This window comes from Neopsephotus bourkii, unplaced genomic scaffold, assembly GCF_033783945.1.
Source record: "Neopsephotus bourkii isolate Nb327-2 ecotype Australia unplaced genomic scaffold, CSIRO-AGI_Nbou_v1 NB_598, whole genome shotgun sequence".
Classification (NCBI taxonomy): Eukaryota; Metazoa; Chordata; class Aves; order Psittaciformes; family Psittacidae; genus Neopsephotus; species Neopsephotus bourkii.
The window spans coordinates 222633-246682 of record NW_026901098.1 but is presented as its reverse complement, the minus strand read 5'-3'; the positions used below and the strand labels follow the sequence as shown (position 1 = coordinate 246682).

The 24050-nt window shown below is 41.0% G+C and overlaps 1 protein-coding gene across 7 annotated transcripts in view; it reads right to left on the bottom strand.

Annotated features, from left to right (window-relative positions):
- The window catches only part of LOC133211416 (transducin-like enhancer protein 4), a 101982-nt gene that overhangs the window by 33387 nt on the left and 44545 nt on the right, over positions 1–24050 (bottom strand). For 5 of the 7 annotated variants that reach the window (XM_061351773.1, XM_061351775.1, XM_061351776.1 and 2 more), the window contains 2 exons: positions 11685–11889; positions 11250–11266 (listed from right to left, as the gene is read on the bottom strand). In XM_061351773.1, the coding sequence (XP_061207757.1) occupies positions 11250–11266; positions 11685–11889 (222 nt within the window). The remainder of the gene's footprint in view (positions 1–11249; positions 11267–11684; positions 11890–24050) is intronic. The other 2 variants (XM_061351774.1, XM_061351777.1) reach the window with 1 other exon arrangement.

Here is a 24050-nt window from a genome sequence, read left to right as displayed (position 1 = left end):
CAAGTGGTGCTTGTTTTGATTTAACCTTACTATTGGCAAAAGCAACCCTGGACATGAACAAACATTTTTCCCAAGACCAGTTTATATATACGTTAGAGTGCAATGCTGGACTTATATGTATCTTGAGCCAGAACACAATATCTAATGCACTTATATATATTTTAATTTTGACATCTATAGTAGCAGTTGTGCACACTGAATAACTAGCATTCCAGAGAGAATTCCTGAGAGTTTTTAAGACTCAGCAAAATAGTAAAAGAAATTCTGTCTGTATGTCAAATTGAAGCACATATTTTTATTTTTACAATTAGAATCTGTAACATACTTTGTTTGTAAAACAAGTGGTTTTACAGTGATTGCTCTGTAGCAATCTCTCAATCTCGGGAGTTGTGTTCTGTCAACATAAAGATCCTTCTTCAATCAAATAGTTTTCTTCCTCTTTCTGTCTAAACCAGTTATGAACACTTGCCTACTGCGTAGCTGCAGCTCCGTCACTTTGTGATTGCCGCAGCTGTTGGTACCCATTTCAGCCCTACTCCCCTTGGTGGGAAACTTCACTCAAATTTACTACTATAAATCAAACTTGCAACACAAAGTTTATCAGGGTGAGCAGGACTGTTACATTCATTAGCAGTATCAGCAAAATGGTTTAGGTCCCTGGAGACCAAAGGCAACAAAGAGAGGTACTGTAGCAAAGAAAACATTTGGTATCAGAAGGGCTGAAACTTGCAGAGATTAACTGGGAGAAACCTGCACAGCCTGATGCTAGATACAATAAAAAGAACAAGGATGAGACAAAAACACAATAAAATGTCTCCTCTTCATCATCCCCTGGGGCAGGAAGGGTCCAAAAATGGCACCTCCAGCCTTTACCATGGTTGAGGGTAATACAGTTACCAGAAAACCTTCCAGAAGCATGCAGGACTCCTACAGAAGGTCTGCTAAGCACGTAATTGCTTTCAAATACCTGAAGTGTGACACAAAGCTTTTAGGCTACCTAGCTGGCAAGCATACAGTGCTTTTCATAAAGGCATCAAACTGACCCTGGACAAGGCTGCCTTTTTGCTGAAAGCAGGGTTGCCTATACTACTTTAACGCTACTCTAATGCCAATTATGCATCCTGACAGGGCACCTGGAAAGATGTCGCACTTCAAAGAATGGCAGAAAAAGGGTTTCTCTCACCCCACAAAGTTACTGCAATTAATTTTAAAGCGATTATTCTAAAATTATTCATTCAGATATTGAATTCCTTTCATATTTTGCAGTATGGGACAGCAAAGCTCATTTCAAAACAGTATTTGCAGGTCACTGCAAGGAACTTTTTCCCTGAAGCAGGGGAGGAAAAGCAAGACATCCATTTCCTCAAGGGCTAAAATAAATTGCAGTTGGGTATTTTTAAAAGACATAGAGAGGTGAGAGAGAAATACAACATCAGCAGGTATGGTTTCAGCAAACTTATCAGGGAGGGACAAGAAATATAAACACACAGCTATATTTACTGCAAGCCAAATACAATGATTTCCTCCACTATCACAAAACAAAGCTTCATGTTATTTAGGTCAGCACTGGCTCTCCAAGTCAATGGAAGCAATAATTTCTATATAGTCTGCCTACTTAATTATGAAAATACAATGAGCAAAGGACTCAAAAATATGATGCTCTAGCAGCCAAGTTTTGTGTTGTGTGTGGTCTGTGCTAAACTTAAACCATACACTCCTGCAGACAACCCTTTTTCTGGGGGTAGTTGTGTTCGGAAGCACCTCTCCTGGCCCTTCCATACACCTACATCGCATGTCTGCAGCACATACCGGTCTGATGAAACAGGACACCACCAGCAAAATTAGTGTTATTATTTATCTTGTCCTGGAAAATAAATACATTTAAGAAAATATGGTATACCCTCTTTCAAAAACTAGAGGGGCTTGAAATACACGAGCTTCTCTGCACAGAGAAGCTACAACACACCACTCACCCTGTGAACAAAAAAAGGAACAAACTGTGTTGAAATTCTTCTGTTTTCCCTTCCCTCTGCCCATTTACTCATAAGTACATATTAAGGAAACCCCCACAGCTGCTTTCACTGGCTCTTGAGAGCCAGAAAAACAGAAGTACAGCTGTGCCTGCTAATATTCGTATGCAAACAAATAGCATCTGACTGGCTGCAATACCTCACTTAAAAGCACCTCGGTACCTTTTGATAAGCCTGCTGCTCAGAAAGAAGTGATACAGAGCAATCTGACATCCTCTTAATGCAATTAGCAGATTAAAGCGGCATTTCACTTCCAATACTTCATTAAAACCCTGATTGCATCCAGCCTTCTCTGGTGGTACGGCATACTTGGTGTTCCCCCTACAGTCTTCCTGGAGACTTGGTAGAGCATGCTGGGTTAGTCCAGCGCTTGCAGCCAGCGGCCAGCACAGCTCCTGGAGCCCTGTAATTGCTCTGTGAGGCAGTGGAAAAACTGCTGTCCCCCAGGATCTGCCTCTTTCAACTGGCCAGGTCACCTGTCATGCTGCTGATTCTCATCACACATCTCCATTTTGCGGTTTGAATGAGACCAGCTATCCTTCGACTTCTGCTTTCACGGCAATCCAGTGAGAGTGCAGCATGGGAGTGGCGAGGTCCAGTAAACTGCAGTGTGGACATGAGCACTTATTTCACTTTTCCCTTCACTTTACTTTTTTTTTCACAGCAGACTGGCAAGCCCCATAAAGCCTCAACTTAGGAGAAAATTTCTTTTTCCATTCCCCTGTGCACCCAAAAGCAGACCAACAGCAACCAGGCGAGACCTCATCAGGCTGACCCTTTCCACTGCAGGAAGCACTGCTGGACGGGACCCAGGCGCTTGGGGCATCCTGGGGAGACCCTTCAGCTCAGCCCCCAGCACTGCTGGTCCGCATGGCCCCAAGGAAAGAACAAACTAAAAAAGATTAATTCACAGATGTTCATGCATTTCACACACAGTGTGCCCTGTGGTCCGTTGCCAAGGCAACAGGAGACCACCAGTGAGCGCTTTATTGGCTTTATGAAGTGCATCTCAGTGGCTATAGTCCAAGACAGGCTGTATGATAATCGTCAGGCTTTTCAGAAGCCTTGTTTTGTGTTTATCCACATTTAACCCTCTGAGTGTTATTAAGAGCATCACTATGCACGTCTGGCGCACCAAGAAGAGTAGAGATGGGGACAGGAGGGACACACACATGGTCTCTGCTTCCAGCCTAGGAACCCTGGAAAATGCAGCCTTGGCACCTGCTCCTGCCTGCCCAGCAGTGAAGTTCTCACCCAAAGGCCGCAGGTAAGCTGGTCCCCAGGGTGCAGTAGTGCAGAGCTCAGCACAGCAGGACCTGGGGACGAAACTGACACTGTCAAGTGCAAAGGCAATACAAGTGTCACATTAAACTAATACACTGCTCACAGCAGGCACAACATGTTTTCTCAGTAACTTTGAGAGAAGGGATTAAAGAAAAAAGAAAAAAAAAAAAAAAGCGGCCCACCAACTTCCTAGACACATTAGGATAAAAACCACATTCTTAATTCAACTCCCAGCAGGTGACACCACCTACACCGAAACCTCTACTACAGCCATCCAAAGGTGTGGTCCCGGTGATAAAGGGAAGTCCTGTGTCCAGATGATGCTGGGTCTCACAGCGCCATTGGCTACAACATCATTTACAAAATTCACACAAACAAGCCAGAGAAATAAGCCACCCAGGACTCTGCAGCTTCACCCCCCTGGCGCCTGCTTCCCTTCCACTCTCCAGGCAGGCAATGGGCATTTCCTCCAGCTGTCCTCTCGCTGGCTGAGGCAGGGCTGGGGATGGATGGGGGTTAAAATCAGGAATGCCACAATGCCTCAAGCAGCAGCAGCAGCCAGTGCCAACATCAAGGGCTAATCCAGCAGGAGAGGAGAGGAGAGGGAGAAAGCAAGGGTGGAAAAGGGGATCAACAGAAGAAATGGCTTGCATTCAGGCTCACAGGAGAAAAGAGCATGCAGAGACAATCATTTCCTGGGAAAAGCTAAAGCCTAACGAGAATTTACTCTGTCTCCTTTATTCAGACAACCAACCCTTTTGTGGCAGGGACTTCCTGAGTGACAGGAACCCAGGGCCCCTTAATAGGATTTCCATATTATTTCCAACACCTGCCTAGAAGTTATTTGTTTACATTGAAGGAGCTGAGATTCTCAAATCAGACATCTGCTTCTGGTTCAGGCATATCTTAGGAAACCATCTAGAAAGAAGCTTTGTTGCTATGGAGACATTTTTATTTTTCTTCTCTTAGTTGACTGGAAAACATTAGCATTTCCAGGTTTTTTTTGTTATTCAAAAGGCCAAATGTCACTCAAGAAAACACAGAACTTTTCAAATTGCCATGCAGAATAGGCTAATCGAGCTTTAGATATTTAATTAATCATTTGACTCAATTAGAGCTGTACCAGAGAGAGGCGGGAGACATGGTCTAGCTTTCCTAAAAGTTCCCCTCAATGGCTGATTCCTATTGGCCAGCCTAATTGCTTCTTCCCTCAAAGCACAGCTAAAACTTTGTAATTCATGATGCACTAAACAATCTTGCATAGTAACTTGGGAAACAATCAGACTACTCATTTATGTCATGTTCTTCTAAAATCAGCCTAGGACACTGACAACACGTTGACTAGGAATACGATTCTTTCCCAGTGCCAGGGAAGAGACATAAAGAGCTATACAAACATTAACACAAATATTAACCTACTTCTAGCATTCGGTGACTTTAGCCAAGACAACAGACACTTTCAGCACAAATCAACCCTGACACTTCTTCCAGAAGGTAATCTGTCCTTCTTCCCTCCCTTTAGCAGATAATCAGCATGCCTGAGGAATCCACTGATTTGCATAAAAATAAGGGATGTTTCAAGTGGCTTTGGATCTAAGGGTCTGGAAGACAACTCAAAATCAAAATGTTAAGTGCTCAATACAGCAACAAAAAATTTGGAGAAAAGCAGCCATATAGTTTGTGTCCCACTTTGACAAAAATTGGTAGGTATTGTTTATTTTCTCCCACTACTTTGACTACCAACTATTTAACCCAACCACAAAAATGCTCTTCATTCCAGACACATTCACTGTGAGTAAACTGGTGTAAGCCATGAATGGCAGCATCCGAAGCATGATTTTAATTGCACAGACTTATAATAAGGAGAACTTCAAAAGCAATAATAAATTAATTCCCTCCTTTACTTCTTTTTCCCCAGCTATTACACTGTCAAAGCCTTTGCACCGGAGAAGACCTTTCCACCCACTTCCTCACTTCAGCAAACTTCCTCTTCCTACTCTACGACTTGAAGGCATAATCCTGTGTTATCAACATCACCGTCTGCTGCCAAGGGAATAATTAGACATCTCTGCTCAGGTTAGAAATTACAGCCCATGTAAGTGTTTGCCTCCTTGCTGAAGAGAGCATCTGGAGAGAGAACATATGAGTTACCCTAAATCACCAATTAGTGAAATAAAGTTTGACAGTAAGAAGCACTGCAGAAGTTTGTCCAAATGTTGGCATACCACCAAGTAAGAGTCACCTGTGACAACTTGCAAAAGGATGCAAAGTAAGAGGCTAGCATACAGTTAATACACAGAAGTGGGAAAAAAGCTACTGGGTAAAGGAGGTGAAGCCATACAAAATGGCAGAGGCAGCTAATTCTCTGATACCAGAGTATGTGGCGTTACTTTCGTATGAATACACTAAATTAAAATTCCCAGACAACCTCATTAAAAAGGCAAATTATGAGATACTGAATGAAAGAAATGTAAAACTCGGTTGGCAGGGGACAGGGGAGGAAGGAGGGGAAAAGATAAGAATAAAAATGCACAGGAAGATATATGCCCTCATATACCTCGGGTTCAGTTTCATGTTCTCAAAGTCTGTTAAAAAGCACCGGCTTGGATGATACGCTACAAATCTAGCCATGAAAAGGTTATTAAGAAAAAAAAAAAGCTGTGCCAAAAAATCATCTCCATAAGATAGACTGAGACAACAAACAGGACCCTGCTAATTAATATTTGCTCTGCTTCAGCAGCCAGTTACTGGATGATACTGCAACAAACAAGCATGTCTCACCCAATCACATCATTAATCCATTCACGTTCACCACCTGAGGCCCAACTATGCCCCACAGATATTTATTCATCTGTTCCACAAACAAACAATTACAACACATTTTCTAGAATTAGGGTACCTGTTACATTCAGCACAGCTTACATGCCCAGAGGCAGATATCAATTAATACTGAAAAAATTACTGTATCACAAGCCAACAGAAGTTACTTGTATTTTGATAACACTACTCCCAAAACACCCATGAAGATCAAAATCACAGCTCTTGTGGAGCAAAGCTTAGTTCAAATACGCTAAGTTTAAAACTACCACTTCATCATTATGGAAAGCAAAAAGCACCTAATGCCTCATTTCCAAACAGAGAAAGGCACAAGCAGAATCCACGACACGAATGTGAAACGTCTGAATTTTAACAAGTCTATGAAGTGCTTTTCAGCTGAATGCTATTTCAGTGGCAAAGTAACAAAATGAAATCTTGTAAATTTCTTAAGGCGTGTAACAGGTAACTACATTTCTTTTGCTTGTTTAATACACACTGAACGCACACATTTGGTGGGACACTCATGACACTGAAGGAAGTTTCATTTGAAAGAAACCTGACAATCAAAGTCTGCAGCAGTAGACCATTTGAGTTTATGTGCTCTTCCTCTACCAGCACAAGAATAAAGTCTGAGCAATGTAACTACATTTGGTAATATCCCACAGTTTTAGATGTTGGGCATTTTGATTTCAAACTACCTTGTTATTTTCAGAAGCATTACACTCCTACTTTTAATTTAAGTGTCAAATTACAGCTGCTGGAGTAAGCTGCTTACTCTTACTTACCAAATGAACAGAGGTCTGAACACTCAATAGTGGCTAGCAGCTCGAGCAGCTAAATTGGGAAGCACTGGAGCAACTGCCACCACAAATGTAAATAGAATATTGAATCACACCCGTTCGCTTTCCCTGTATCTGCGATGTGTAATTATTAGCCTTCACACAGATTAAGGCAAAAGTAATCTTATTGCTAAACCCACCTGAATTTTCCCTGACATTTCTTGCAATTCACCAGCATGTTGGACCTAAATTCACCACCACAAAACTGCATTTGATGTCTGATTTCAGAACCTTTAGACATTCCACCCCCCCCCCCCGAAGAATCTCAAAGAAGTTATTTTATTCCTGCCACAAGGCCCCATCCTTTAACTACTGGCACTTGTTGCTGCTGAAACAGTAACTCCAGCATCAAAATAAACAGCCCTCCCCATGTAGGCAAGTCTTACTATGAGAACGGTCTCTCCCACAAATCGTTTACAATCCAGATTAAAAACACAAAGGCAACACTCTGCCAGTATAAAGAACAGATCTGTATAAACAACAGATGAGGTAAAAAGGTTACATGAGCTGAATCCTGCACATGGGGCAGCAAGTCACAGAATTTATCAATAACCCATTCAGGATCATCCTGGCTACCCCTGGGCAGACATCTGGAGGCTCCTTCACTGCAGCTGCTGCAGTGAGAGCCATGGGAAGACATCGCAAGCACTAAGGCTACTTTCTGCCAGGTGGTGCTTTTGCACACAAAATGCTTCTTCAGCTTCTTCACAAGGTATGCTTTACAGAAGGGACTTTGTTAGGGACCAGAGAAACTTCTGCCACATCTGTCTGAAAGAGGGTGCCAGGGCTGGGAAGAACGACATCCCTCCTGCACCAGCAGTTCTTGCAGGAGGTGGAAAAATCCTTGCGGGGTGCAATTAATGAGCAAGATCCACTGCAGAATAATACCTTTTTTTTTTTTTGTTCTAGACAGAGACATTTTATCACTTTGAAAAGGGGACACCCCAAGTCCCCTCTGTGAAAAGCTGCTTGGTTAACTGCAGAGCTGTTTGTTTCTCTGTCTAAACACATTATATTCCCTTACAGCCCTTAAGCCAGGGCTGCACTCTGAGCACAGTCCTGAGCTTGCCACCCTTTCTTTCCCTTTGTCCGCTCTGCAGCATTGCCACTGCACAGAGTGCTCCCATGACCCAGTTTACCGCGTCTGCAGAGTTTTCCCACACTTCAAACCTTGCAAAGGATTTGGAGGATTGAATCCAAGACCAAATCAAAGAGTTCCCAAAGCCCCTCTTCATGGAGCTTGCTGTGCTGATGCTGATCTATTATTTAGGAATAGCTCCTGGACAAACTTGCATTATCTGTAAGGTGACTACTCGGCTTCAGCCGTGAAGCACTCACTACTCCAGGGAGGTGTTCAGATGGATGTGAGCCTAGTCTGGCTTACCAAGCAGAAAACAACACGTTTAGAAGGGTGAGGCAAATTCTCATTTTCCCTGGCGAGAACCAGGAGGAGGATCAGAACCAGCACAGTGAAAAAGACGTAAGTTTCACATAGACAATTGCCCAGCAAATCCAAAGCACCAGAAGCAGTGGCAAGAAGTGGGACATTTCAACCAAACTCCTTTCTTTGTGGAAATGCGTAGGGTATCTTTGTTATCTTGATAGTACACTAAAGAGTAAATTTACACTTTATGAGCTATTTTAAAATCTGCCCTGCTTAATAATCTGTATCAGCAAGAAAACACTTTAAAGTGTCTCTCACAATTAAGTCCAGGCACAACCTTCTATAAATCAAAATTTTGCTACCATATCAAAACGTTACACTGGGGCTGTATAACATTGCCCATATCCTCATTACATGCTACACTAATTACTACCAGCAGACTCAGAATTTTCTGCACATTAGAGGCTTTTAGAGGAGCTATAAAAAATTTCAGGCACCATTAATTTAAATTTGTATTGAAATTTCCTTTTGACAGATGGCCAAAAATTACTTACTATTTAGAGTACCAAAGCTGCCTGTTTGCACATTGGAAGAGGAAAGGGAAAAATTAAAAGCAAGAAGAAAATTTATGTCATGTTCATTACCTGTTAAAATGTTAAGGAGCATTATCCTGCATGAATGAATTATTTCATACAAGCACACAGACTCCAGCTGCTGGCAACTGGCACGTTCTGGCTGACAAAAACCATTTCAAGTCACAGACCAGACAATCATAAAAAGCCTCTCTTAACCAGGAACCACTTAAGGGAGGACAGATCGATCGAACAAGCGACTAACTGCTACTCTGGGCATCACTGAAAACATTTAAAGAAATTAGCAAACTATTTCACCTTGCAAAGCTGGCAGCAAGCCCCATAATGCTGACATACAAGCCAACTCACATTCTGAACACAGTGCAAGACAAATACCTACTTATCATTTTTAAGTAAATGGGCACAAACCAGTGACGCTCTCCTCTCCCTCTGGAAGCCATATGAATAACAGCACCTTTTAATCATTCCCAGACAAAATCAGCCTTTTTGGTATAAACACTGCATGTAACACCCATGCCAGCATAAACACCCCAACACCCCACAGGCATTACGGAAACATGACTAGCAAATTTTGATCATCAAACTCGATCAGCATATACTAGAGCAGCTCTCTTCATACACCTTTCATGAGTGAAATGCTCATGGTTCTAACTGTACAGGTATGCAAACATGCTAAAGAAACCAGGTAGGTTTGTATTCCCACATTTAGGTATCTGCCTTACTTGTGCTTGCATGTTTGAGTGCAGGGAATGGACTAAACCTATCTGTTCACAGTAAACAGGGGGTGTTCTAAGGAAATCATCATTAATCTGCACCCAGCCTTGCCACATAAAGCAATAATCCCAGTTTCTAGCCCACATGACAAGGAAGCTGAAGTGAAATCTGATGCGCTGTTGTCTTATGTCAGCAGATAGACAGCTTCAGTGCCTCTGCTGCTCACAGTGAAAACTGACAGTTCCTGTCAGCTCCTGGTTGTTATGCAGAACCCTGTGGGTAATAGCAAAACTGACAACCATCAGCTCAGTTGTGCTCGGCTGGGACATGGCAGAGTTGCCAGTGGCAGAATAGGCATGCTGGGGAAAGCTGTGGGGCACATTCCCACCTGGAGCTGATGGAGAAGCAAAAGCATGGCCCCTTGTGTGGCAGTGCCAGCCAGACAGGTCCCTGGTTGGGGCAAAGCCCGTGTCCAGCACCATGCTCCTCCCAGAGCTGTAGAGGGCACACCAGGTAACATAGGACTAACAAGCTCTAGGTAATCTTGTCTAATACACCCACGACTCATGCTGTGAACACCTCTTCTACCTCTTTCAGAAAAAAAACACCACGAAAAACTTGACAAATTTATTACAAGTGCTCAGAGTAAGTCAGTCACTGGTCTTGCCCTTTGTATGGGAAACTTTCACACTGACCATCACCTAAAAAGGGTCCTGAAAACTGCGCAAGCCACTCATGCTCTACTCTGTAACTACATCCAGCTATCCAGAGCTGGGCAGGTAAACTGCATAGCAGGCAACAACTGTGTCTTCTGTGAGCTAGTAAACTGCCAGCGGCAGTGAGGAGAGCAGACTAAATCCAGGAGAGGGCAGGGTCAAGATGCACCTCCCCACTTGCAGCATTAAAACCGTAGGAGCCTCTGAGAGGCTCTGGTGACAATCCAGTATGTACAAGCATCCAGGCACACATGCTGAATTGTAGTCGCATGCATCACTGAATGCTCAAAATTACATGAGCAGCAAGGTGTGTATTGAAGCTACTTATAATACTACCATGTACAGGATGGAGTACACACATATGCTGCAGAGTAATTCAGAACCTGAAAATTAATTCCTGGAAAAGGAAGGCAGAATTCTCAGTGCAAGTACCACCTTTGTCAGTATACAGAACAACAGCCCTCTCCTCTCAACTGCTCTGGCAAGGACAGCAGGCAGGCAGCACAGAACTCTCCTTCCACAACTGCATCGTAGGGATGTATCAGAATTACAGTTTACAGCCTCCAAATGACTTAAAACTACTGGCTAATTCTTTGTATCTCAGAAGCTTGGGCAGAGACCCCAGGCAGCCCTTTCCTTAGCTCCAGGAACAGCCCCCGCGTGCTGTTCCAGCAAACTGCCTGGAATCCCAGCTGCTCCACTACCTGACACTTTCTAAGCGTGACAGTCTATGCAGGGCTCTGCTAATAAACACGAGTGTCACAACCCGGTTTCACTTTGTGACTTTTTCCACCACCCTGGGCCATGCTTCAGAAAACTGCAGTGTGCAGTTCTTCTGAGATGCCTCCTTTACCTACGAAATGGAGTCCTACCTTGATGGAGTCTCTGTCTGCACGCAGAGCAGCCCCCGTGCACAAGGAGGGAAGGAGGCGGAGGCAAAGAGAAAGAGAAAAGTACTAGTTAGTTTACATAAAATTACACATTCATCATACTTGGAAGGAAGAATCCTGATGTCTCTTAAATAATAAATCACACAGATGTTAACTTTTCTGTACAGTGAATTATTAATACTGTACAGCCACATTTATAAAACTGGATTTCCAACATTTGAACATAATTTCTGGTAGCTGCTATGTAATAAACACTAATGTAATTAGCTTGTGAATTCTTGTGAAAACTAGGGGTTTTTTTACCCCCCACCCCTGGTTTTTTGTTTTCTTCATTTTTTTTGTCAGAGGGAAGTTTAAGAAAAAGAAAACAAGAAAAGAGGAACGGATGAAAGCACACACTCAAGTGGCAATGCTTACCTCTTTGGTGATCGTTATCATGGTGCTTCTTCTCATCTTTAATTGGGAGGTGGGACTGCCCCCCCAGTGCACTGGACAATGCCAGAAGACCAGCACTGCTGCCAATGGGTGGGATGGCTGGAGGCTGCAAGCCTGAGGGGTGCGGAGTGAGCGGCACAGGAAGACCATGTCCATGTGACAAATGCTGGGCCTGGAGTTGTTGCTGCTGTGAAAAAGGAAACACAGATATTGAATTTGTTCGGAGAGCTGGGGGCTGTCCAGTTGTACAGGAGTACATCAAGCACTCTTGGATCAGATCAACAGATGCAGCTGACTGATCCAGGTATCAACTCCCACCAACATCCTGACATTTTAAAATTGCCCATATGCTTGTACACAACACAATTGGTAAACTTCAGTATGAATTAAAGGAACAACAATAACAGGAAAAAAAAAAAGGAATAAAGGAAAAGCATTTTACAGTTTTGGTGATATTTTTATTCTCTGACAGAGGTATTACATTTTACTCTTCCTATCTGAAGCACACCACGTACACGTCTAATCAAAACATATGTAACTATATAAAAGCAGTTATATAATGAAGGAAAAAAAAAAGCTGAAAATTGAGAAAATTAGTGTTAAACAGTTCTCCCAGCGCTACTGCACAGCATGCAGTGAGAGTTAATTTGAAAGAGAAAACCTGAATTAACAATCCAGAAAAGGAAACTGGTTGCAGCCACCGTTTTAAGCCCTTTAAGTGTCCTCAGCGGTACTTCAGCAAATTACTAAAGAAAATCTAATGTAGCAAGGCTTGGGTCTTCCTGTAGGCTTGCTCAATAATGCTGAAATAATTGGGCACTCTGTGCACGTTTAGTGATGCTCGAATGAAAAGCTAGAGGCCTGCCCTCGTACTCTTCTCTAGCTGCTGACTCTGTGTTGTGACAGGTTTATTTGAGTGGGACTGTGATGCATGCACCAGTAACTGCGCTGACAAGAGTTTAAAGTCATTTTTACCAGTACACTGGCAACACATACAGAAAGCCCTTGAGAGGCTCAAATTGGAGTGCTTGACCTCAACCAGGGCTGCATCAAGCTCTGTGCTATACTAACTGTTGTGGGGTAGATAGATTGTTTGTTGCTACTCATAGGGAAGGCAGGGAAAACAAAAACAAACGGGTGAAAGAAGTTATGTTAAATACATCCCAGGAGAGATCTGCTCAGGTCTAAGGCTTACTCACTAACTGTCCAACTAATCTCTGTTCATACAGTAACTAAATTAGCTCTGAAATTTCCTTTTTGTTTTCAAGCAGTCACTGCCCAAGACTCAGGGTAAACTGAATCAGAAGTCCTCTAGGGTTGTTCTCTCCTCCCCGCACATCTGCATCTGCATGACTTTGGAAGAAGAAGAAATAAAAACTTAACTTGCTTTGCATAAAAGAAATCCATTTAGAGTTCCTAACTGACAAGATTCAAGTCCTCCTTTTGTTTGGTTTTCATTTGAACCTAAATTCACTTTCCACCTTGCAACCCAGCTCTTTACTCAATCAAGAGACAATACGCTGTTCACTTGCTTTTCCCCTCCCCTTCCTAGCATGAACCTTTACTAAGGTTGAGCTGAAAGTAAGACTGAGAGTCACACTGAGCACACTAGGTAATTCACGCAGCACAATGCACACCCACCTCCCTTAACAACCCCCTGTGAAAACGCAGATCATTCTTTTACTCTTGGAAATACAATCCAGGCAGCAGAATCAGACTGGTGGTGGCATGAACAAGTCATCTGACCCAGACCAGTACAAGGGAAAGGCAGGGAAAGAACCAAATGGAAGGTAAGGGGGAAAAAACCCAAAAAGAAAGGCGGGAGGGGAGGCAAATGGAAAACAGCCAACAAAAAAATAGAAAACTGAAATATTTTTCCAAGTGGAATCCTTTCCACCTTAATCATTTCTCTGCTTGTGATCCTGTGCCATTCCAGCTTCTTGTACAAAGTATCAAGCACATTTTGATTGCTTGATGCTTTTGCGGAAGATGCTTCATTTCTCAGAATTTTTAATTAACTACAACAAAATGAAGCAAGAGCCAACAGCGTATTGTTTAGCTTCAGGGTTAGAATACCGCTGCCTTGCATCAAGGGAACAATCTGGCATGCCTGACTTGGGGAAGGAGAAGGAGAACAGCAAGAGAACGAAGGGAATGGACAAAATAATCTGTGTTCTGGAGTCTCATTTTAAAACAGGAATTTCCCATTTCTATTATAGAATGTGCTATAAACCACTGCAAGAAGATGTCTGCCTGAATTTGCTTGTGAAAGCAAAGGCTTTGAGACGAGCCCGGGCATATCAACAGTGACAGAGGTTTCCCCCTGTTAACTAATTACACTGTTGACCAAAGTATACCAAGTATACTCACTGACAGTTCACACCGTCACCGAGTTCACTCACTGTACAATTCACACGTATCTCCCTACTGACCTACTCAATTTGCATTATATGACCTCCTCTGTCAATGCAGGATGGTTTCCAAAGAGCTTGAAGAGAACTGCCCTACAAATGCAATCCTCTTTTTTACTGATGTTTGTTAGGAACATCTCTGCATAGCACAGAGAGCACTTTGGATGTACTCAACATTATTAATACCTCCCAGGCATAATACAGGCATTAAGAGTACTATGGGTAATGAATCCTCAGTGTGTAGAGGCTTGAGAACGCTCTGAACAGCATGGCTGGCCTAGTCCCTCCTGGCCAAGAACCAGTGTGCTTTCACTGCAAGCTGAATTGTAGAGAGCTCTGAAAATAACTGGAGAGAGTAGGAGAAAAACAAACAAACAAACCAAAACCAAACCAAAACATAACCTTCCTGCCATGGAAAGCTTTTCTAAAAAGACCAAGCTCTTTCATGGAAAATGGTGGGAACATGGAATCTGAAAAGAACATGGAACATGACCCCCACAGTCACAAAAGGTTCGTTCACTGGTACAGCAGAAATTTGGTCACATTGTAATGGCACAAAGAAAATACTTCAGTATGAAAAACAGACCGTTAAACAAATCTAAACTAACACTCCAAATTCCACTACATAGCCCTGAATGCCACACCGACATGGGCAGCATTGTGCATGTTGTTAGACTGGTGTGGGACTAAAAATTCAAGAATGGGAGGATGGTGGAAGTGGTACAGGAAAGGACTATGAGTTCCTCCAACACAATGAGCAATGGTATATGGCAAAAGGGAGGCACTGGTCCAAAACCAGAAAGGACAAAATTCAAGTCAAATACTGGGCAGACTTCTACCCTCAAAATATGATAGAACAAACAGGAAAAAAAAAAAGTACATGATCGCATAATTAAGCACTATTTGCTAACAGGCATATACAGGAAGGTAAAGACAAAGTGATATATCATCTCTGACATTTCCAGACCTCTGATACCTACTACTGTATTCAAATGCTCACAGCATTCGCAGCTTGGTTTTGCTTTTCCACTGCCCATGGGTGTCACCAGCCACTTGGTTACGGCAGAAGTTACAATGCCACAGACAATTCCTTAACCAACTGGGCATCACCTTAGTACTGCAAAGTGATTAAATAAAAGTGGGCTCCTCTAGTCATCAAAATGCCAAAGATACGGAGGAGTAAGACAACTGACAGATACTCTCCACACAGAAATATTCTACTGTGGAAGAAAGTTTACGTTTGTTTCTGCCTATATCATGAATTTAGATCATAAAATCTGACACAATTTAAAAACTTGCAAGCAAAGCCTGAAAATGAGCCAGCTGAGCAACCACGTAATATTTTTTTTTTTTATGTTGCTGTAATGCTTTCACTTCCCACTCCTCCATCTCCTCTTTAATTTGTCATCCTTAGTCATGTTATTTATGAACTCTTAGCATGTGGTTAACTTTAGACAATCCCATCAGAGTTGACTACAGTATTTATAAGGACAAGCATACATTTTCAGCATCAATTCATAATAGGTGAAAACTTGCAAAGGCGGTACAGCAGGCTTTATTATGTTGTACACTTTGCAGAACTATTTAAAAATAAAACCAGCATCAGTTAGCTATCAAGAAACATGCCCTACAGAATTGCAAAATCGACTGCAGTGTTTTTAAGAAACATCCAACACACAAAAATGTAAGAGCAAGAGTGAACCCAGAAATCAGAAAGAAGTCAAAGAAGAAGACTGCATTGTTTTTGGCAGTAAGTTTAGGACGATGATTATTTAAATCAGTTCAGTAGTAAAGACTAAAGTAAAACTTTCAAGACATATTGACACATGTCAAGTCAAGATAACAGCTGGTTGCTACTGATCAGTTACGGTCTTTTAATTTTCTGCATATTCTCCTAAACAGCCTACATTGAGGAGTAAAATAACTCCACCATGTCTGAAGAAATGGGCAAAAAGGCTTTGTAAAAGCTTCTTATCTGAGTATCACTGATTTTTACAACTGCAATTCTAAATATTGATGCTTAGCTTAATTCTTTTCCCAACACATCTTAAGAGATCAAATTTAAAGTAAAGTGCGATAATAAATGCACTAACAAATTAGCTTCAAATGCTCTCTCGTTATAGTCAGCGCATTCAAAGCCTGTTTTCCTGGAAAAGGTCCAAGTTTTCACTGGATACTTTCCAAGCAGCTCTGTGTCGCAGTAATCTACCACTTTTCCTTTTGCAGACCCTGAAAACTCATAGGCATTATCCAAACAACCTGAATATACTCCTCTAACCTGAAGACATTTATAATGTTATCAAAATAATGTCTCAAAATTACTTTATATCTATACACATGCATGCACTACCCATACTCCAGTGCTGGGAGAAGATCTTAAAAAAAATGGATAAAATAGCTCCATTGTTTGAAATTTGTTAGATGAAGTGATGCATTGCTCAGAGTGAATCCTTAGTAAGACAGCATACAGACGAAACAGTAACCAAGATGAAGAGGAAATAAAGACATAAAAACAAAAGCTCAACAGTACAAAGTATCAATGACAATGGTTTACAGACCAGCAAGAAAAGGAAGCCCTTTGGCACACGCAGCTCTGAGTGTGCTTGGGATGGTATATATTGTTATCTATCATGCCTGTTCGCACCCCTGACATGATGTGCACTGTCTGTACTTCCTTTGTACGTTTCTGTCTCTGCTGGCTTATCATTACAGAAGTGGTTTTTCTGATGATAAGATACAACACAGCAAAAGAGCGTACGAAGAGCCATGCAGCAGTTCCTTCAGTGGAACGGTCCTGGAGCTAAATGCATATATAGCATATGGTAAGCTTGTCATAAAGAGACCATGGTACAGATGTAGGGTGGAGCTACATACTATCCTTAATCCTTTAAGGGAAAGGGATAATTTTGCAAATGAACGTGCCTACTGTGAAAGAAAGGTATCAGAGATTGGTGAGAATTCTAAACACTCAGACACAGCTGATCTACTGGAAAACATGGTACGAACACACAAGTTTAGACAAAATCTAGGAAAAAGAATGAAAAACAATACAAAGGAGAAAAAATAAGGAGACTAATAATGATAATAATAAAAAACATTTAAAAAATATAAAAATAAAAAAAAAGCAAACGCCGAGCTTCTGACTCTCTGAGAACAGTGATTTCTGCCTTTGCGGATGCTGATTTACAGGAGGAAAGCAAGCTCCACTGAGAAAACTATGGGGGGAAAAAATCAACAGCTGCCATTAATCAGAAGGGGAGCATTTAGAACTCCTACATAAATAACAAAAGAAACTATCAGAATCATATCTCTAAAAATTGCCTCACAGATCTTTTAAGTGATCTAGGAACAGAAAGTCATCATATTGTGAGAAGAAAGGCAATATACGCAGAGCTCATTTCCGTTCTTAATCATACATATAGGAACATCTATCTGTCAGGATACATGTTTCACCATTTGTCCTCCCTTACCCCGTTTATGACTTCTCTTTACTCAGTGAAGCAGCATAAACAGAGAACAAAAGTAACAAAAAATTAATACAACCCACTAGCAAATACAAGATTTGTGGTAAAAAGGTCAGCATTTTCATAACGGAAAAACCCAGTTCCTTACAAAAGGCCAAGTGCACCTGCCTCCAGAATCCTGGAGTTCAGTAGCTCCTTCAGCTCACAGGACTCCTCTCCACCTCAGTTTCACTCTGGAGGTGGATGGAGAAAAAAATTAGGCTTTTTAAAATCACTTTCTATTATCACGTAATAAAGGGCAGAAACTCTTGAATAAATCATGCCACTTAAGCTCCCTTCTTCTTCCTTCTCTCCCACAAATTGCTACCTAAGAAAAAGAAAATCCACATCTCCTTCAAGAGAAGCCAAAAAGCACCAAATGCCAGTAAAGCTCAATGTTTTACCTTACCAAGCACCACTGGTGTAAAATGTGCCACACACGCTCTTCAAAACCATTTCACAAGAACAAATGCAGAGAAAAGAATAACGATCGCAGCAACAGGGTGTCTTCTGTTACAGATGAATAGATGGCAAAAATCAGCTTTGGCTAGCTACGTACACAGTGGTTGAAGTACTGTATTTACCAGCTCCACACTTCCTATCCACAGACACCAGGAAGAGCTTTTCTCTCTTACGGACAGTAGGAAACTGGTGTCCCTCTTGTGTCTGCTTGAATCTTTACCCTTTTCCCTAGAAAATGAAGAGTGATGCCTATACTTTTCCCAGCAGAGTCCCAGATAACCTTTCCTATAGTCCTCACATGAAAAAGTTTCTGAAATCCTGCGCTACATAAACACGTCTGGAAAGTGGAAAAAGCGCTATCCGAGATGTATACTGAATTAAACCATAAAAGCTAGAAGAAAACTTAAGCAACACCACTAGTCACAGAGACCCAAGTTGCTAAATCTATAAGCAATTTTATCACCAGAGCTTTTAATGTGGCAGCTGTAATTTACTTCTAAGCTTCCTTACAAATTATAGCCTAAGAGCCATGCAGTCTTAGCATAAAAGAGATGCATGTTATGCACCCCACACATGCATTTCTTTAATGCATTTTTTAAAGTCAATCCTTAGTAAGTAAAATTTCTGGACAGCAATTACTGAGAAGCATAGGCTCCATAACTCTGTGCTAACATTATGTTTCACCATGCTTAAAACACGCAAACACACACTGCGTTGGACTTCAGCAAATTGTCGCTTGGGTTGCCTGGATTGATCTATTCTTTCTTTGTCTTTTGACATCTTTAAAGACTGCCATTTCTGGTGCAGCTCTGGCCCCATTCAGAGCACTGTAATGCCTCCCCTATGCAGTGCTTTAGTGTCCATCCCAGTTAAGCACTAAACCCCTTGCTTTAGTGAGGTTACACTGTTCAGCAAGGGTACATATTTATACAGACTGTACCTCCACTGAGTACATGAACACTGCTGATTTTGCAATGAAGCATTTTTTAGGAGCCCCTGCCTTCACAATACTTCAAAACTAAACAGATCCTTTAAACACCTTTTCTTCTTTCCCAAAGCACTGGTACAGGGCCATCACTGAAGGTAAAACGGGAACAGGAGTCTGATGGGAGTATGGTAAATCTGTGTTTGGTTAGAGACAGCTTCCATACACTTGAATACAGACCACCCTGGTTGGCAACAGTGTTTTCTCCTTTCTGCTGTGTGTTTAGTGACAGCATACAAAAGTAAGTCATAAATAAAATACTGCATATATTCATGCTGTAAAACATGAAGAAAATTCTCCTTAGGACCTCTCCCATCTGCACTGATTAATCGTAATTCAAAAAAAAGATAAGTTGGTCACATAGCTTTAGCGCCACGAACTGGAAAACCTTGAAAAACATGGAGGCAGAAGTCAGCTTTCCTGCCTGATCAGATACAGTATGTGAGCCATAGCACTCATGTCATACGCACTTACTTAAGCATAACGAGTAGGGCCTTTGGCATCAGCATATTGGCAGTGAGATGTAATGAAGTGGTCTGCACTTCACACTGCAATGTTACTGACTGCTCATATAGTGATAGACCAATATAAATTCAGTAGCTACCACAGCTACTGGAAACAGGAGAAAAAGGAAAACAGTGGCACCCCATTCCAAGTGTAGCAACAATATTTAAAATCCATGCTCAGAGCTCTTTTTTTTTTTTTTTTTTACCCAGTAAATATGGAACCTGGAATTATTTCCATTCCAATTCCCTCAAAAATCCCTAAAAATATGATCCTGCACTTTGTTTTCAGCTTGATGCTGCATATGGAAGAGATTTATTTAAATTAGGCTCACCTGCAATGCTCCCTCTGAAGCTGACACCCAGGAATAGCAGAAGAAAAATCCCTAGGAAACACATCTTTCCTTCCAAAGAACAAGGTGTCTTTAACCTAGCCAGATTTCAGATGAATAATTCAAACCCAAAAGGCGCTCACTAAAAAGCCTTGTATAATTTCTTCTGCATTCAATTTCAGGCAATAGGCAGCATCAGAAGATTTGCAGGACCTTAGGATCACACATCCTCAATATAAAAACAGCAAACAAGAGCAATTAAATGGGAAGGAAAGAATTTTTACGGTACACAAAAAAACACAACTCAAACATATACCCACTAAGTCAATCCTGTCTGCCACTTTCTTGCTGTTACAATCTGTGTACAACATACAGCAGGCAACCAACCTGGTTTACAGCATTTAAGCTTTAATTACAGCTAAATAAGCCTTTGAACATTCAATACAGAAAGGCTGGAGAGATGAGTAACTCTTGCCCCTGAGCTACACACACTTGCTTGTTCTACTACCTTCCACATACTCCCTGAAGCTCCCATTTCTGAATGCACACGCTTGGTTAGAAAAACTTTGCCATGCAAACTGGAATCAAAACATTTCCCCTCAGCTGCACTGGCTCAACCAAAACCCCCTGCTGTTCCTCACAGCACAAGCAGAGACCAGAGGCAGAAACAACCCACCCTCTGTGCAGACTGGGAGACGATTCTGTACATTACACACCAAGGCAAAAAAGCACTTTGGCATTTGGCAGCAGGAGCGCTGGACCACTGGTGCCATGCCAGAGACAGCATGTACTAATGCTAAGCTTTCATGACAACTTGTGTGCTTGTATCTGTATCACACAGCCCCCAAAGGTTTCCTCGCCTGCGATGGCACACTGGTATTTCTTAAACAGGTGGTGTTATCCACAACTGTAAAATGGCCTACTCGCTTGAAAGCAACCAAAAACTATGCACCTTTTGAGGTGGGTCAAACCAGCTCCTCACCTTCAAATACATGAGCAGAAATTGAGACAAGCAGTGTATTTAAGAAGGAACTTTATAGCGTGGTGATTATGTGCGACAATACAGAAGGACCCTTTCTTCCAGTAACCGCCATTTGCTTATTTTTTAAAGAATAAAAGTGACATAATAAAACAAAATGCTTAGAAATTAAACAAAAGCATTTTTTTCCACTCAGATGTATAGAATGGTAAAGGAAAAATCATTTAAATCATTTCTTCAGCAATACAAGTAATATTTAAATAGATTTAATAGTGCTGCTCCAAACCAATGAATTATGAGTTTAAAACCTATTAAAATGTAATGTTTTTTTCCTGTGCTGAGGGGAGAGAGATTTAAATCCACTGAATTTTAATATTTCAGCTTGAGCTGCAGGAGGTAGAGAAAGTCCAAATGAACTCTTCCATCAGCACCATTCAAGCATGAACATTTTAATCAGTTTTACTTCCTTGGAGTTCTCCAACACAGTTTACGCTGTCATTCTGAAAGCACTTAACACAGAGGGTGTGAAAAACCACCAAGGCTTGTTATTGCCTTCACAATTGATGGCAAATAATTTTGCAGGCTTCCTATCATTAAAATGTCACTGCTAAAAATTGAGGTTCAGCATTTCTTGTGCTAAACTGCATTTTCTTTGAACACCATCACATGCCTGTTCTTAAGGTTTTGGTACATTTATCTCTTTCCATGTGATAAACAGAGACACAAGCAGTAGCCTCTACTTCTGCCTCACTACCGAACTGCAGCAGAAAACAGACTATTTTAAATGGGGATAGGGAGGAAACACTGATAAAATTCTTATAAAGTTACAAGTTAATTTCCTGATACCCTTATTAAAACACAACCACATTCACACAGCATGCTCTGATTATATAGTATAATGGATTAAAAAAAAAACAACAAACCAAAACAAAAAAAACCCAAAACAAAACAAAAACATTTTAAGAGAGTTAGAGGACTCAATTTAATAATACAGGAAATGAAAACATCACTCCTCATTAGATCATCTTACTGATTTAAGACTACAGTTTGTGTGTTGTTCCAACAATGTAACCTTGCAGATTTTAATTTTAAAAACATGGCAGCTATGACACATGACAAGATCAACCAGACAACGTCACACTGCTCATCCCAATATGCCCAACCTGGAAAGGAGCTCTGGATGTGCCATACAAATTGCTCTGAGCTAGAACTCTGTACAATAGCGCCCACAGCAAACACCAGATGCAGAGTCCAGATGCCTTCAGATTTACAGTCCTGCAGCATGCTTAGGATACTTAATTTTGGTATATTTTTTCTCCCTACATCTCTCTAGAAGAAGATAGATGATATTTAACTTGTTTCAGTCCATCAACAGTTTTGAACTGAACATGACCTGTGAAAGAAGTCATTATAACTGTGTTTCATTCCATTAAACAAACTAGTTTATTGTCAGGAGAACAAGCAGTCTCTCGGGGTTCCAGGCTCACTTCAGTATTTTGCATTCAAACTGCATGGATCACTGATTTCATTCATTTACCAATAAAGACAGAATAATACTGCAAAGTTAAAAGGTGCTTCATCAGATTCCATTAAATCAGAGCACATTCACAGAAAAACATATACATGTGAAAACACAAGGAGAGACATGATTTTTGCACATTCAATTCTTTTCTTGCACCTTCCTCCATTCTAGTAAAATCCATCTTAAACTCAAACCCAGGGATCCCCTGTTGGAACCAAATGCAGTTTAGTGAGGTGAACTGAACTGGGCCTACCAAAGCTAGAAGCAGCTTATACAGCTGCACTTCAAAAACCCAAACACTTTCTGTCTTTCTCTGATACACAGTTCAATGGGTAACTAAAGACACATTTTTAAAAATTCTAAAGAGCAAACAACTTCAGAAGTTTTTAAAATACCACAGTGTTAAAAGAACACAAACTCTATCAGACTTACCAACCAGTAAAATAATATAACACAACATAATTAGAGATACAGAAAAGCAATGATTTCTAATTATGTTGTTTTATTTTTGTTTATATTCACTTTACAAAGTATGAAAAGCCTTTTTTAGTCCCATGTTACATTTTCAGACTTTAAATCTAAGTTCAGACATATTATTATTGTGGGTATTCTTGCAATCAGAACTTCAGCTTTTTTGATAAGTTGCTCTCCTACCTGTTCCTATTTTTTTTTTTTTTTGGTAATGAATCTCTTGAAGACTGGACTAGGTTACTTCTCTTTAAACTTGATGAATACAGTTTTCAGTCAGTATCGCTCCTGCTTCTCTAAAACTAAAGAGATGGCCATAGGGTATTTCCTAGTCAATACACAATAGGAGTCAAAAAAGCCGGTACAGCAAAGTAAAAAATCAGTCTTATGAGGGAGGTGAGAGCTGTCCAATTTTAATGCACAAAACCAAATTCAGACATCATGAAAATTTGAGGCCACAGAATTTCAATTGACTTGAAGAGGTAAATTCAGACAACAACAAACAAAACAGAAAATTTATTTCTGTCTGGTGGGGGAAGACCAACAAAAGTTACTGTCTGGCTCCCAGACAGGTATCTAGCCTGCTTACATCTATTCTGTGTGGTTTAGTGGTTCATGAAAGCAGGGTAAACTTAAGTAACGTTGCAACAGCCAGTATCTATAACATCACATCAATCAACACAGTCTTACTAGAAAAGAAACTCCTTTTTGCAGTCACCTAATACTTACAAAGGTAAATGGCAAAAATGAACACAAGCAGACTCTGAAGTATTGATACACAAGCATGTACACACACACACAAAATGGGATGTGCAAATATACACACATACTACATACGCACACATATACAAACTTCTTAAAGAAGCTAACCTTTAGCTACTTACTTTATGTAAAGAATGTTAATAGAAGGCAATATTTTTGTTAGGTAATGAAAACTAATTGGGAAATTATTCATCTCCCACTCTCCCCACTGGAGCGTAAAAGACGTACAACAAATGTTATTCATGATTCTACACGACTCGCTCCAATTCACCCCCTTCTTTCTAATGGGCACTTCAGAGGAAATAAAGGTTACTCTTTTCCATTTATATCTTCTAATTGACTACCAGTGTTTTCTTGTGGTCAAAAGGATACAACACAGAGTTAGAAACAGCCTATTAAAAACAAGCTAAAATCAGACCAC